This window comes from Oreochromis aureus, linkage group 6, assembly GCF_013358895.1.
Source record: "Oreochromis aureus strain Israel breed Guangdong linkage group 6, ZZ_aureus, whole genome shotgun sequence".
Taxonomy (NCBI): Eukaryota; Metazoa; Chordata; class Actinopteri; order Cichliformes; family Cichlidae; genus Oreochromis; species Oreochromis aureus.
In genome coordinates, this window is record NC_052947.1 from 21,995,322 (window position 1) to 22,009,403 (window position 14,082).

General features: G+C 41.2%; 1 protein-coding gene across 1 annotated transcript; it reads left to right on the top strand.

Annotated features, from left to right (window-relative positions):
• The first annotated feature begins 1,260 nt into the window (after window positions 1-1,260).
• On the top strand, window positions 1,261-13,857 carry haspin (histone H3 associated protein kinase). Its single transcript, XM_031751069.2, has 16 exons — window positions 1,261-1,739; window positions 2,653-2,811; window positions 2,940-3,095; window positions 3,724-3,861; window positions 3,966-5,658; window positions 7,089-7,233; window positions 7,374-7,525; window positions 7,663-7,848; window positions 8,270-8,355; window positions 8,535-8,597; window positions 8,688-8,779; window positions 10,239-10,318; window positions 11,156-11,244; window positions 11,518-11,660; window positions 11,765-11,867; window positions 12,891-13,857. The coding sequence occupies exons 1-16, from the start codon at window positions 1,582-1,584 to the stop codon at window positions 13,090-13,092; spliced, it is 3,645 nt and encodes a 1,214-aa protein (XP_031606929.1). The 5' UTR covers window positions 1,261-1,581; the 3' UTR covers window positions 13,093-13,857.
• The last annotated feature ends 225 nt before the right edge of the window (window positions 13,858-14,082 follow it).

Sequence of the window (14,082 nt, forward strand, 5' to 3'; positions counted from 1 at the left end):
TTTCTGTATTTAGAGGATTTAACAGGTTGCTTTTGACTTTTCCTCCGCTGCTATCAACTGGTCATGATAACATTTACAAATTTAAAATTTCTATGAGTTGTAGTTTGCAGTGAGCGCTTTATGTTGCAGCCTTAATATGAATAATACAAATAAAGACGAAGCTTTATTTTATTGATTTAATCATAAAATTAATATGGTGTCATTCAGCATAGACCAAATTTATCAAAGGGGAATAATCTTTTAAAATGATGACACCTGGTGGTGATATCTACTTACTACACTGTGTGTGACGTGGTACTTAGGCATTTTGAATTAGTCCAAACTAAATCACATAAATGGGTCTTTATTCTAAAGTTATTTTGTGACACACTGTGTCAAGTATTTATAACTGATCATTTCATTTCACAAAGAATGTAGCGCTTACACGGTTAACAATAAAATAAAGTAATTTTGGCGATTTTGCTAAAAAAAAATCTAAGCAAACAAACAAATAAACATCAAATGGAAAAATGGAAATATTATTTATTTACTTTAGCAAATATTTATGTTAAAAAATCTACTGTCAGCTTTGAGGATTAACAAACAAAGACAATAAGTTTTCCCACTTGAGACAACTGTTCCTGTTGGGGGAGCAGTAACTAACTACTTAACAGCAACATTTAACTATTTGGGTGCAAATGATGATATTTTTTTCTTTAATTAAAAACCCAGTTGGAACTGCTGGCATGGGCTCCAAATCTCCAGTAGCCTCCATTACATGAAATGTAGTAAGTGTATTTAAGTAATGTAAATCTAACTAATCTAAAGAATATGTCTACTTTCAAGATGAAACACGGGTGAATCTGTGAATCATATCTTACACATGTCTCTCATGAGTGATATTACATCATTCCTGTCACAAGATAGAATAGAATAGAATAGAATAGAATAGAATAGAATAGAACAGAATAGAATAGAATGCCTTTACTGTCACTATACGGTTGTACAATGAGATACAGAGCATCCCCTACTCAGTGCAAACATGCTTGGGGGGTGGGTGGGAGGGGCACAGAAGCTACATTGAAGCTACATTCATTTTTGCAAACTTTATTTTATATATACTATATTTATTTATTTAAGTTTCACAGAAAATAAAATGTTTTTCGACCGGAAACCTGGCCAAGAGGGCAGCAAAAAGCAAAAATTGCAACAAATATAAACGCCTGCTGTGATTACTCCAATCCTCCAGGGGGCGCTGTGATGAAGCCACCTAATACTTGCAGACCAATCACCGTTTTCCAGCAGTTTGAACAAGAAGCGGGTTTGGATTATTCCGATTTATAACAAGACAAGAAAAAGATAAAGCTAGCAACTATGGATACAGGCTAAAACTGTTATTACTCTTGAGTTAGTTGAGAATTAGTTCTTCGGTTACGCTTTATTAAAATCGTTGTAGTGGTTTTGTGGTTTTGCACAGTCAACGGTCGATATATAAACCTGTCAGACTGCGGCTTACTCCTGTGTGCTCTAGCCGCGGTAAATCTCCATTTGTAGTTTATAAAAGTTTTACCTTTTGGCACGGTTGTAGCTGGGAAGTCAAACATGAAGCCAGTAAAGCCGCTATATCTGAAGACATACGGGAAACAGAGGCGGAAGGTGTCCGCCTGGATCTCACCTGAAGACCGCAAGCAGGCCTTCGACAGCACCCCGTCCTCCTCGGATGTCTCCGTCTTTGAGCCCTCCAAACCTCAGAGGATAAGGTATGTTTATAATTTTCTTTACTTAACCGTCTTTTCAATATTTTCTCAAAAACTGTGCGGCTACTTTTTAGTTTTAGCTCATAGGAAATATATTATCATTGGTGTGTATGAAAGCCAAAAAAGCCACAGAAATGCCAGTCCAGTCACATAAGTTTTTAGTTATTAATATATTTATAAAGGATTGGTTTTATTATATTTTTACTATATGAAAATATCAATCTTTATTTATAAAGCACTTTTCATACAAAAAAAAAAACTGTAGCACAAAGTGCTTTACATGGTTAAAAGCAGCCCACCCCACCCCACTCATTCCCCACACTCTCATTAACAGAAAGGTCATGGATACACACATCCCCACACACACACACACACACACACACACACACACACACACACTTAAAGAGTAAAATTGGGCTGGGTACGCATTAGCCAAGTGAGGAAACACTATCACAGGGAGCTGTCTGCACCGGGAGCCGGTCACAGACCGCAGCCTCCAGGCTGGGCACGCAGGCAAAGAAGCCCCCCAGCCAGGCTGAGAGGATCCACAGAGCCCCAGCAGCCACGGTCGATCACAGCCCCGGTGCAGAGAGCCCCCTCCGAGGAAACACTGGAGATATGACCTAATAAGAATATAAACAGGATAAAAAGATGAAATAGATAAGAGTGGGATACAATTTAAATATAAGTATAAACAGAGTAAGAAGATAAAAAAAAAATATAGTTAAATATCTTAAATACACCAAACTGTAGCTAATTACAATAGTGGCAAAAATGTGGAGTAAATCAACAGTTTGTACATAACAAAACATAACATAACAACCCCCTGTGGACGTGTGCAAAGTACAGTTTAGTTGTCAATCAGAGTTTCTTGCTCTGATTGTGAGCATTGCTCCATCTGCTTTTCATTTAACAGGGAAAAGCGCACCAACGCTGTGAGTGACAGAACCGTTCGTCCTGCCAAGAAGAAAGCAATCCTTTGTCTGACTGAGAAGAGTGTGCATGAAGGGGACATGAGCAATGAGGAGAACGCGCCTCCTCTCCCTCCACCTGCTCAGCAGAGCAGGACAGCCAGGTCTGTGAATATTGTAATAAATGGTAAATAGCATTGCAGTCACTAATACTGCATTTGAATTATTAGATTATCTTAGTTTTTTGTATTGTATATGTGTGTGGTCCACATTGTTTCTTTTCCTTCCTTAGAAGGAAGAAGAGTAGTGTGGCCAGTTGTAGAGCAGTGCGTCCTGCCAAAAGAAAGACCATAAGTCGTATAACGGAGACTAGCAGCGATGAGGAGAACAGCAGGATGCTCGCTCCACCTCCTCCTTCTGTATTAACTCAGCAGAGCAAGACAACCAGGTCTGTGCATTTAAAAAACAAAACAAAAAAACATTACTAACATTACTAAAATGACAATGCATGTTGAGAGTTTTGGGGTTCTATTAAATATAACCACAACTGTGAATGTAAGCAGAGGGTTTGACATTTCTGCCAAACTGAAGGCTGATCCAACCGTTTTCAGCAGTTCCTATGACATGTATTCCAAAAGATGCAGTTTGCAGAGTCAGCTCTTGGGCTGCTTGTCTAAATCAATATCAAATGTAAAAAATATACTGACAACTGCACTTTGGCTGCTCTCAGAGTTTAAACAGATGTCTCAAGTGAAATTTATTTTTGCCAGAGCAGTCCCAAAACAAACTCAAATTTATGATCATACAGAGAAAAACATCTTTACATTTGAGATGCTGGAACTACTTTTGGTGGTTTAAATGATTAAAGATCAGTTGTGAGTTTTACATTGTTTTACAATGTTTTACATTACTTTGACTTGTTTCTGCCTGACTTCTCTCTTTTTACTACTCTCTACCTCAGCACTTTCAGCGATTGGTTTGTAGTGACTATTGTTAGCCATTCGCAACTTTTAAAGCATCTCTTTTGCATTTATTTGTCTGTTTGTGTCTTTGTTTGTGTCTTTTCCCGTTATCAGGACCAGCCGGCTTGTGTCTGGACACAGAGTTTTGATGAAGCGGAGGGGCCAGCAGGTTTCTGTCACCACGGAGAGTGAGGAAGAAACGTCTGCACCAAAAGGCCACAGAAATTCAGATAAAATGAGGACAAACTCAAAGTGAGCATTCGTGTCTTTAAGACCTCTGTTAAAAGCCTGAACAGAAATGTCATCATTATTTGCTGTAACCATTAGCTCTCATCCTCTCTTCTCCTGCTTTCTAGTGTTTATCCTCGTTCTGCAGGCCGGTTTGTAACCCAACGTAGAAGAGCCGCTGCCATAGTCCCCAAAGCATCTGTCAGTATACTCAGCTCCTCAGATGACTTCACTTCTACGGATTTTCCTTACAGCAGGCCTTCCAGGAAAAGAAAGATGCCTCCGGCATTGGGGCCATCAAGTGCGGAGAACTCAATGAGCGCTCCCTTCCGAGAGATATCTCTCAACGAGTTGGCAGATTGCAGTCTTGGACCCTGCCCCAGGAAACCCATCTTTTGCTCTACACCATCAGCAGGCTCCTTCAGCAAACGCGGGAAGCTTAAACCATTTTCAGTCAACGATCTGTCCTGCACTCCTCCATCCATGTCAGTAAACGGCATAGTCTCCCCACCAGATTGTTCGCTTCACTGCCAGCAGATAGACACAGACCTACCTGACCACATAGAACCATCTATTGATTTATTTTCAGAGCCCAAAAGAAGAAGTGAATCAAAGTCTAAGAATGAAGGCGAATTACAGAGTGCAAATCTGCTGTCTGCAGACAGTGGCAGCAGCAGTCAGTTTGTATCAGCTGCAGCAGGAGGGTTAGATTGGCTGATCGAGACTCTGAAGGAGAAATGTTTGTCCACACGCTGCACAGTGCCGCTGGAGAAGTTAGACTTGTTGGCTGAGCCGAGCAGTGAAACAACCTACTCATCCTGTCTGGGACATTCAAGCTCACTGCACAGCCGACAAACGAACGAACAGCCTGTGGACAGCGGCGAAGGGGTCGATCTGTCAGAGTCTTTAAAAGCATCGTTTTGTCTTCATGTATCAGGTACAGTCAATGATACCGGTGATAGTTTTGACCAAGAAGCTTCAGTGAGTCAGAGTTGCAGCACTAACATTTCTCCATTAGTTAACTCTAAGCAGTCAGTTGAACACTCGACCGCATCACCTATGGAGCAGTCAGAATCGGTACTTTATGTTCAGTCTATTCACCACACAGACAGCAGCTCTGAGATTATAATGAGCACACATTTGGAGTCCAGCAGCACCGTGCAGACAGTGGAAGGCAAGGCTATAGTGGCAAAGAGTAAAAGTCTTACTAAGAGATGCTCAGTCCAGATGAAGAACCTGGTTTTGTCACAAGAGCAACTAAAAGGCTTCTCAAAGCAGACAGAGGAAGATTCGGGCAAGACACAATCAGCCAAGACAGAATGTGCAGCAGATCTCACAGCAGGGCTGAAGGAGAAATGTCTAACAGACAAACTTATTGTTGGGATAAAGAGAGTAAATTTGTCACAGTTGAAAGAAATTCTGAGGCCCAAAGGTACTCTGCAAAAACCAGCCGGAGATGTGCCCGACTCAGCTAGTGACGACCAGACAAAGACGGACCACTTGCCCGAGAGCGATGACAGTAAAGAGACGACTGCCTCGAAAGCCAGCGTGAAGAATGAACGTTTGACTACTTCTGAGGATGAGACCGCCTCAGACAGAGAAGTTGTAAAGAAGAGAAAAAAGATGCCCGTGGCTCAGAAGGAAAAGAAACAGCGGAGCGCATCCGCAGACCGCCCTGGGACGATGAGAAAGGCGTGCGTGAGCGGCATGAGCGTGAGCCGCTGGAAAAACAAAGGCAACGCCAGCACGCACGTGATCAGGAGCAGGGCTGCAGACTGTAGCATCAATGAGATGATCCCCTCACAGCACAAGCAGCCAAGGGTAAGAATCAAATCCAGAGTAACAGAACAAAGGACAGCTGAAACAGTAGGCTCGTATATTCAGCAGCGCTGGATGGATAATGAAGGTGATGGTTGATGGGTTCATTGTTGAAGTTACCATTTAAGTTGATGCTTTTGCTTTTCTGTAAATCCCTCCAGTCAGTTTGCAACAAATGATGTTGATTATTAGTTATTTGGTTTCCCGATGTCTTGATGGTAACAGGTGAACAAGTATTTGTTACTTTGTTACTTATTTAATTACGGACTTGTATCATTTATATCAGTGGTCCCCAATCCCCGGGCCACGGACCGGTACTGGTCCATGAGTCGTTTGGTACCGAGCCGCGAGAGTTGAGGCTCGGATGTGAAATTTATGGTTTTTAGGGTTTTTATCGGTTTTTAGCCTTATTTTTTTTTATCATTAACTCTGTTTCCCTGGGTCTTTTCCCATGTCTTATGAATAAATCTTCGTTTTTTGGGGGGTACCAGTACTGGTTTTATTATGTTGTAATAGTGGATGTACTGGACAAAGGATGTTAAATATGGAGCTTCCAGGTAGGAGGAAAAGAGGAAGACCTCAGTGAAGGTTAATGGATGTAGTGAAAGAGGACATGCAGGGGGTTGGTGTGACTGAGGAGTGGAGATGGAGTGAGATGGAAGCAGGTGATCGACTGTGGGAGAAAGAAGCCGACTCTAATTGAGTTTAGAGGGGGACTTTTTGACCCCATCTTATTTTACACACACACACACACACACAGACACCACTCAATACCACTACAAGAGATAGAGGGGGTGTCTGCTCTCTCAGCCTGTACCAGAGTTGAGGACTCTGCAAGGACCTGCCAAATTTAAAGTTAAAACATGCTAACGAAACTAGTGACCAGATAATTATTCTTGATGTTGAACAAGTGGTGTGACAAAAGACTCTAATTGGCTTCCAAGTTTTCCAGCTTACAGTATCTCCTATTTTTACACTCAGTGTACTGCATTTATAAAGAAATCCTGCATCTCACCAACATCACATCTCGGGTGATGGGTAAGCAAATAATGTTTAGGTGCTCTCACACTGTAGTGAGCACAAGCTTCCATGTAGCTGCCATGTAGTTTGGTTATATTCAAAGGAAGGCAAACGTCCATGCAGCCAAAATCTCCAAACCTGGGCAATTTGCATGAAAATAATATATCTATATACAATTTGTCAATGAATTGTTCCTTTAGTGCCACAAATGATTACTTCATTTGATCTCCAAACTTCATAAAAACTATTAAGCTATTGACTCGTCCCGTAAGTGAAGAAGCAGAATATTTGTGATCACAGAGCAGATCTGTGTTAACTCTAGGTTTTTCTGTCATGATGCACCGAGCACTAATTAAACATTTAAAGGCTTTTAAGTAATTTAACTTAAAGCCTGTTGTATGTGCCATATGTAGGAGTTTTTGGGCTCTACCATGAATTTCTCCACCCCGGTGAAAGCAAGTCGGCTCAACCTCTCGTCCCTGCTGGCTGATTTCACACCGAACACGAAAACCTGGAGCCGGATCAAAGCTGCCCTCTCTGTTCATCGCAAAGGCTTGGGTAATGATGTACACTCTGGCGTTCGGATTTTAAACTTTTAGTTTGACTTTGAGAGTCCTTACACTCTCTCTCTCTCTCTCTCTTTCTCTCTCTCTGCCCCCCACCACCCCCATCCCCACCCCCTCATTCTCTCTCCTTAGTGCTGCTCACTCCGAGGAGTTTACGTCAATCAGCGTCGGGCTCTCCTGGGAGGACGGACAGTGCTGATCTCAGTCGGGATCTCTTTACCACACCCTTACGGACGCCACTCCCCAAGCGGCTCCGGTCACAGCTGCTGGACCAGCATTCCCTGGTATTAAACACACATAAGTTATATATTCAGACTTTCTGTTAGTTTCTCTGCACTTTGCATTTGGGTCGTTAGACCTGATGGCGTGACATCCAGGCTGTGGATGCACGTAACCTCCTCCCACTTGTCTGTTGTTGAAGGTTTGTGAAGACGCAGACCTGTCAGATGCAGAGAAGGTGTATGCTGAATGTGGCCAGCAGCATCCTCTGCGCTGGGAAGAGTGCATTCTCCCCCAGCGTATGAAGCAGTGTCTGAAGATTGGAGAGGGCACCTTTGGTGAAGTCTTCTCCACCAACAACGAATCAGGAGACACCGTCGCCCTCAAAGTAAGCACGTTTGAGTGTATTTGAACAACATGTTTTAGAAGTGTAACGTTGACTGAGCTCTGTTAGAGAGTTACAGCTGTGAGTTGTATCGAAGAAGGTAAATATTCCGCATTGTTTTTCATTTTCTGGCCCTTTTCTGATCCTGAGCTCATCTTATAGGTTTTAAGTAGTAGAAAAGAACTAAAAGGGAGCAAAGATACCTCAACATGAAGCTCAGGAGACCAAAATGAATCAATGAAAACACAAAGGGGGCATTGATGATGGCTCAGAACTAAAATTCATTAAAGGACAGGGAACAGGCCAGTAATTTGTAGTGTAAACCACTTGAGTTGTAATGTGCTTCAAAAATAAAACTACTAATGTTACCGAAAAAACTGCAAACGTTCAACACAAGAAGTCCCACGCTGGATTGTATTTTCAGATCATTCCAGTAGAGGGGAGCGAGAAGGTGAACGGAGAGGACCAGAAGACCTTTGGAGAGATTCTCCATGAAATTATTATCTCTAAGTAAGTACCCGCAGGTACACACTGCTCACTATATGCAGTCCATTTGCTGTGATGCTGGAGCTTATAAGGTCTGTATGTTTCAGTACAGTGATACCTAATGGTGAGCCACATCAAAGTACTCCAGCTGAACAGCTGTAATGAGCAGTGTTTGTGTGTTTTGTTTTGTTTTCTTCTACCAGGGAGCTGAGCAGCCTCAAAGAGAAGCAGCACAACCAGACCCATGGTTTTATTGGACTCAAAGAGTAAGTATTCTGTTTGGTCTTTTTTTTCCTGTTAGTGCCTCAGTAGTTTTGAGTCTTAATGTGACTTTGTGTCTATTTTTCTCCCCATAGTCTTCACTGTGTTCAAGGCTGCTACCCTGCAGATTTCCTGAAAGCGTGGGACACATTTGACCAACAGAAAGGCTCAGAGAACGACAGACCAGGTCAGTGAGACAGAGCTCATTATAATTTGTTCACAAGAACATGTATTGTGTATTTCTTAGGGTTAGGGGTTAACTTACTTCTATATTAACTTCTCTCTAACTAAGATTCAACTTGGTCTGTGTTTTTAATTATTAATGTTAAAAAAGTTCTTGCCCAACTTGCCATGTTTTTTGTTGTAGTTGTTCCTTTGTTTTCTTTATGACCAGCTGTAAATTTATAGATTTTTATTTTTTTAGTCACACCTCAATTGTGGCTCAGATTCACCAAAGTGCTGGAAACTTTCCTCGGAGATTTTGGCCTGTATCCACATGATATCATCGCATGGATGCTGTAGATTTATCAGCTGCACATCCATGATGGGAATCTTGTTTTACCTCATCCCAAACATGATCTATTAAATTCAAATCTGGTGACTTTAGAGGCCATTTCAGTTCAGTGAACTCATTGTTGTTGTTTTTTAAAAAAAAAAAACAACCCCCCCCCCCCAAAAAAAAACAAAAAACAGTTTGAGATGATTTGAGCTTTGTGACATAGTGTGTTATCCTACTGGAAGCAGCCATCAGAAGATGGGTACACTGGTCATAAAGGGATGGATGTGGTCAGTGGTGTTTAAATGATGCTCGGTAGATATTAAGTGGCCCTAAAAAATGTGCCCCCCACATCATTAGATCAGTGTTTCCCAACCTTTTGGAGCCATATTTCACATTAGAAAAATCACACAGCACACCACCAAACAAGATTGACTACTTTTTCTTTTCAAATATTTATCTATTGCTATTACCTGCTGCAGTCTCACAGCTTGACTGTTATGTAATTTCTTCTTTGTCTTCTTCTTTTTTCCTGGCAGTTGGTACCCCATTTAATTAGAGCAGGTAGTTGTACTGCCCTCTAGTGTAAGAGAATGTAATTGTTCTGCCCGTTACTGCCTGTGTGTGTGAGTGTGATTACAGTTAAATATTTGTCATAGATTTTTAACAAAACAAAAAACTAATTTTTGATTAAATGGTAAATGGCCTGTATTTATATAGCGCTTTTATGGTCCCTAAGGACCCCAAAGCGCTTTACATATCCAGTCATTCACCCATTCACGCACACATTCACACACTGGTGATGGCAAGCTACGTTGTAGCCACAGCCACCCTGGGGCACACTGACAGAGGCGAGGCTGCCGGACACTGGCGCCACCGGGCCCTCTGACTACCACCAGTAGGCAATGGGTGAAGTGTCTTGCCCAAGGACACAACAACCGAGACTGTCCGAGCCGGGGCTCGAACCGGCAACCTTCCGATTACAAGGCGAACTCCCAACTCTTGAGCCACGATCGCCGAAGAAAATAATATAAAGCCATTAAAAATATTTTAGACTTTCTTTCTAAAATGGGGTCATAAGTGAACCCACTCGGTCCCTAAAATAACCAAGTCATGTGATTTGGGTTTCTCTTTTTGTGTCTTTGCTCAGATTTCTTTGAAAATGACCAAATATTCATAATCCTGGAGTTTGAGTTTGGTGGCATCGACTTGGAGAACAGCAACGGAACGGTAGGGATCAAAGCTTTCCCTGTGTCTTTGTAGAAATGTTGAGCTTTTATCTGCCCACCTCAGTGACTGCTCAGAGATACAGAAAGTAAAGCTGGTAGCCTGGAGATAAAACTACTTTTACATTGGCTGAATGTAGAAAGTACAAAAAGCTGAAAACACTAATGTGTCTGTGGTCAGTTAAAGTGCTCTGTATTCGAATTGTCATTACACAAGATTAAGCTAAAAAGAAGCCTTTGCTTACTTCACGTTCACACTCGCAGTAAAAATGTTTTTAAATTTTAATGATGAGACCGGCTGCGAAAAAATAGGAAGTTCTTGAGTTGAGTCATTACAGCTTAATGTCAGCCAGACCATAAATTACTGCACGCTGGAGGTAATGAGAAAAGATGATGAACATCTTAAAGAAATTCTTTGCTTCTGAAAATTCTTGCTGACTAGTATTAGCTTTGGCACAGCTGGACTTTTTCTGGCTTCTAGAAACTTAAACTGCTGTTACACAACATTCTCATCTCCCTGCAAGGATTTATGAGTATTTTCTGACTTGAGTTCTTACACATGCTGAGCACCTTCTTCCTGAATCTGACGTCTGAATGTGTCGACATGAAGATGACACATTCAGACGTCAGAGCCAGGAAGAAGATGCTCAGCGTGTGTAGCACATGTGCTCAGACCTCATGACCTGTTTTGTTTTTTGCACCTTTTCTCAGTATTGTACTGATTATCGGGTGAATTTGCAGGGATGTTTACTCGTGGGGAAATTGGATGCCTTGACTGTTTACACTTAAATAGTCTAAAGGACTTATTAAGTCTAATTTACGCTCTTGTTGTGTTTTCAAGTTGGCGTCTTTAGCGGTGGCGAAGAGCATCCTTCACCAGGTTACTGCTGCCTTGGCTGTTGCTGAGCAGGAGCTTCACTTTGAACACAGGTACTGACACACATTGATAAATTACAGAACCGACTGACAGTTTCCCAGAGCCCAAGAAGATGCTTACAGATGCCGTTTGTTCCCCACTAACAAACCAAAACCCTCTAGCGTTAGTTAAAGTCTAAAGAGAAGGAAACTAACAAATGTTCAGCTGGAACTCTAGCTTTCCCACAGTGGGTGCGAAATGTGGTGTTACACAAAACTGTGCGTGTGTGTGTTAGATGATTTGTTGGTGTCTTGTAACAGTTTAACCCTACACTTTGTTTATTGCAGGGACCTGCACTGGGGAAATGTGCTGGTCAAAACAACCAAGCAGAAGACAGGGAGCTTCCTCATCAATGGAACGACCCACTCTCTGGAAACCAGAGGGGTGCTGGTTCGCATCATTGACTATTCTCTCTCCAGACTAGAAATCGGTCAGATATTTTTCTACTTGCTTACTGTCATACTTTGAATGGATTGTGTTATGCACATAGTGAATATTAGGTCGTAGTTCTAAAATGTTGCTTTTGTGTTGTAGATGATTTGACGGTGTCCTGTGATATCTCAAATGATGAAGAGCTCTTCATGGGACAGGGAGACTACCAGTTTGAGATCTACAGACTCATGAGACAGGAAAACGGGTCAGTCCATTTAGTGATCAAACACCTATGTGCCATGTAACAGTCTCTGTGCAGTAAAGGCTTAAAGTCTTTATCTCACTCTACGTCTCTTTATCTTTCTATAGCTGTATCTCTATACATCTATCACTGTGCACCTACTAAACAAAACAAACTAGAATGAAAATGTACAGTAAATGTTTTTAGTGAAATGAGGAAACAAACCTGGAAACAATATGAAACCAGTGATACTTTTAAACTTGAACTGGTTACGTTCTAGTAAATTATAATTTTGCTTTGCTATTATGTAGGATTTCTTTTTCTTTGACACACTCATAAAAACATGTTTGTAATTATGTCAAATTTAAAGAAAAAAAAAAAAAAGCAGTGAGGCGAGGTTACATAATTCCCTGTGAATCAGGAGGTCAGGACATTCCCTGCCGTTGGCCTTTTCTCCAGAGCACAAATGTCAACCTGATTTTATGTCGTGGGCCACAGACAGCCCAATTTAATCCTAAGTGGGTCAGACTGCCCTGTCTGTCACTGTACAGAAGTTTAACTGCACATTTAATCTCAGAGTGATCTCAATATAAGGAAAAAGAAGTGAAATGATGAGAATATTCTGTTTTTGATTTTCTTTAAACTTAAATTTTTTAGAAATGTTTAAAATTACAACAAAACCAAACAATTCTGGTTGCTCATTGCCCACACAGTCCTGTAATTATAAAACTGAAAGTTTTTGTTAATTCACAGAAAAGCTGTGGAAATAAAAAAAAAAAAAAAATCCCTCACATTTTATAAAGCAGTCCAGCGGGCCAGACTGGACTCTTTATCAGGTCGGTTCTGGCCCCTGTGCCCTATGTTTGACAGCACTGCTCTAGAGTATCGGTTCACACTGATGATGTAGCAGTCTCAGAAAGTCACGTATCAAATATGACACTCTTGGCATTACAGGGTTAAATGTTAAAGTTCATGACAGCACCGTGAGAAATGCAGTGTTGTTGTTGATTTATTGATCCTCTCATGCTGTTTGTGTCTTTTTATCAGAAATAACTGGGCTGCTTACCACCCTCATACCAACGTACTGTGGCTCCACTACCTTTGCTCCAAGCTGCTTTCCATGAAGTACCGCGGCTCAGGGGGGAGGAGCGCCAAGGACGTGCGAGAGGAGCTGACTGGTTTCTATGACAATGTCCTCCAGTACAGTTCAGCCACAGAGGCGTTGCAGAGCTGCCCCATGTTCCAGTAGCACGAGGATTCACGCAAAGTGTGAGGAAGCTCACACAGAGACCGTTTCAGCATGAAGAGGGTGCAATGTTTCTTCACGCTCGTCCTCTGTTAAGTTAAGACAGTGTTCCCAGTTGACGCGCCGGCACAGAAGAGTTACTTGGAGTGTAGTGCAGACAATGCTGTCATAAAATGACTGAAGATTATATATTGGTGGTCAGTGGAGCTTCTTTATGTTGTTATTCTAATAAATCCATTCACTTGTTTTTTGCATCCTAAGTATAAATTTTGAAAAAAATTATCATGATAAATTTTTCTTTCTTAATCTTGTAGCAATGTGGTTCAGTGTTTGCAGTCTGCATTGGTTCTTAATCTGTTACTTGGTATAAATTAATCACCACCTACTACAACTAATTCACTAATTTATCAAGCAAACATGGCCAGGTTTCAGCTTTTCTTTCATTTTTTTTCTCTAGTTAGTTAATGATGAAACGGTTCACAAACATGTGATGTGATTTCATTTGAAAAGCAGAAGGGCCACAAGTGGAAATAGAGAAGATTAGATCTCAAAAATATGGTATGTAAATGTAGTGTAAACGGAACGTTTAACAGGTAAATCTGGCAGAGGATTCACTTCTGTGTGAAGCGTTATAATCAATAAATGCACATTTTAAGGGTTCTGAATGTTTTTATATAAAATAAAAGTCTGTAAGAAAATGTAAAAAATGAAGCATGTTAAGTTGATATGTTATTATAGCGTACCAGGGTATTTAGATTTATAATTGTTTTAGTATGGTCGAATATAATAGTAATCAGAACTGTCACCTCACAGCAAGACGGTTCTGGGTTTGAATCTGTCAGCGTTTGCACGTATTCCCTGTGTTAGTTTTCTCCAGGTGTTCCTTCTATAGTCCAAAAACATCCATCTTAGCTTAGCTGGTGATCCTAAATTGGCCGTAAGTGTGAATGTTAGTCAATGGTCATCTGTCTCTGTGTATGTCCTGTGATATTC

Coding starts and splice junctions, on each gene's coding strand:
- haspin (XM_031751069.2), top strand. CDS start 1,582: ATGAAGCCAGTAAAGCCGCTATATCTGAAGACATACGGGAAACAGAGG. Junction 8,780..10,238: donor CTCAGAGAACGACAGACCAG/GTCAGTGAGACA, acceptor GTCTTTGCTCAG/ATTTCTTTGAAAATGACCAA. Junction 11,661..11,764: donor TCTCTCCAGACTAGAAATCG/GTCAGATATTTT, acceptor TTTGTGTTGTAG/ATGATTTGACGGTGTCCTGT.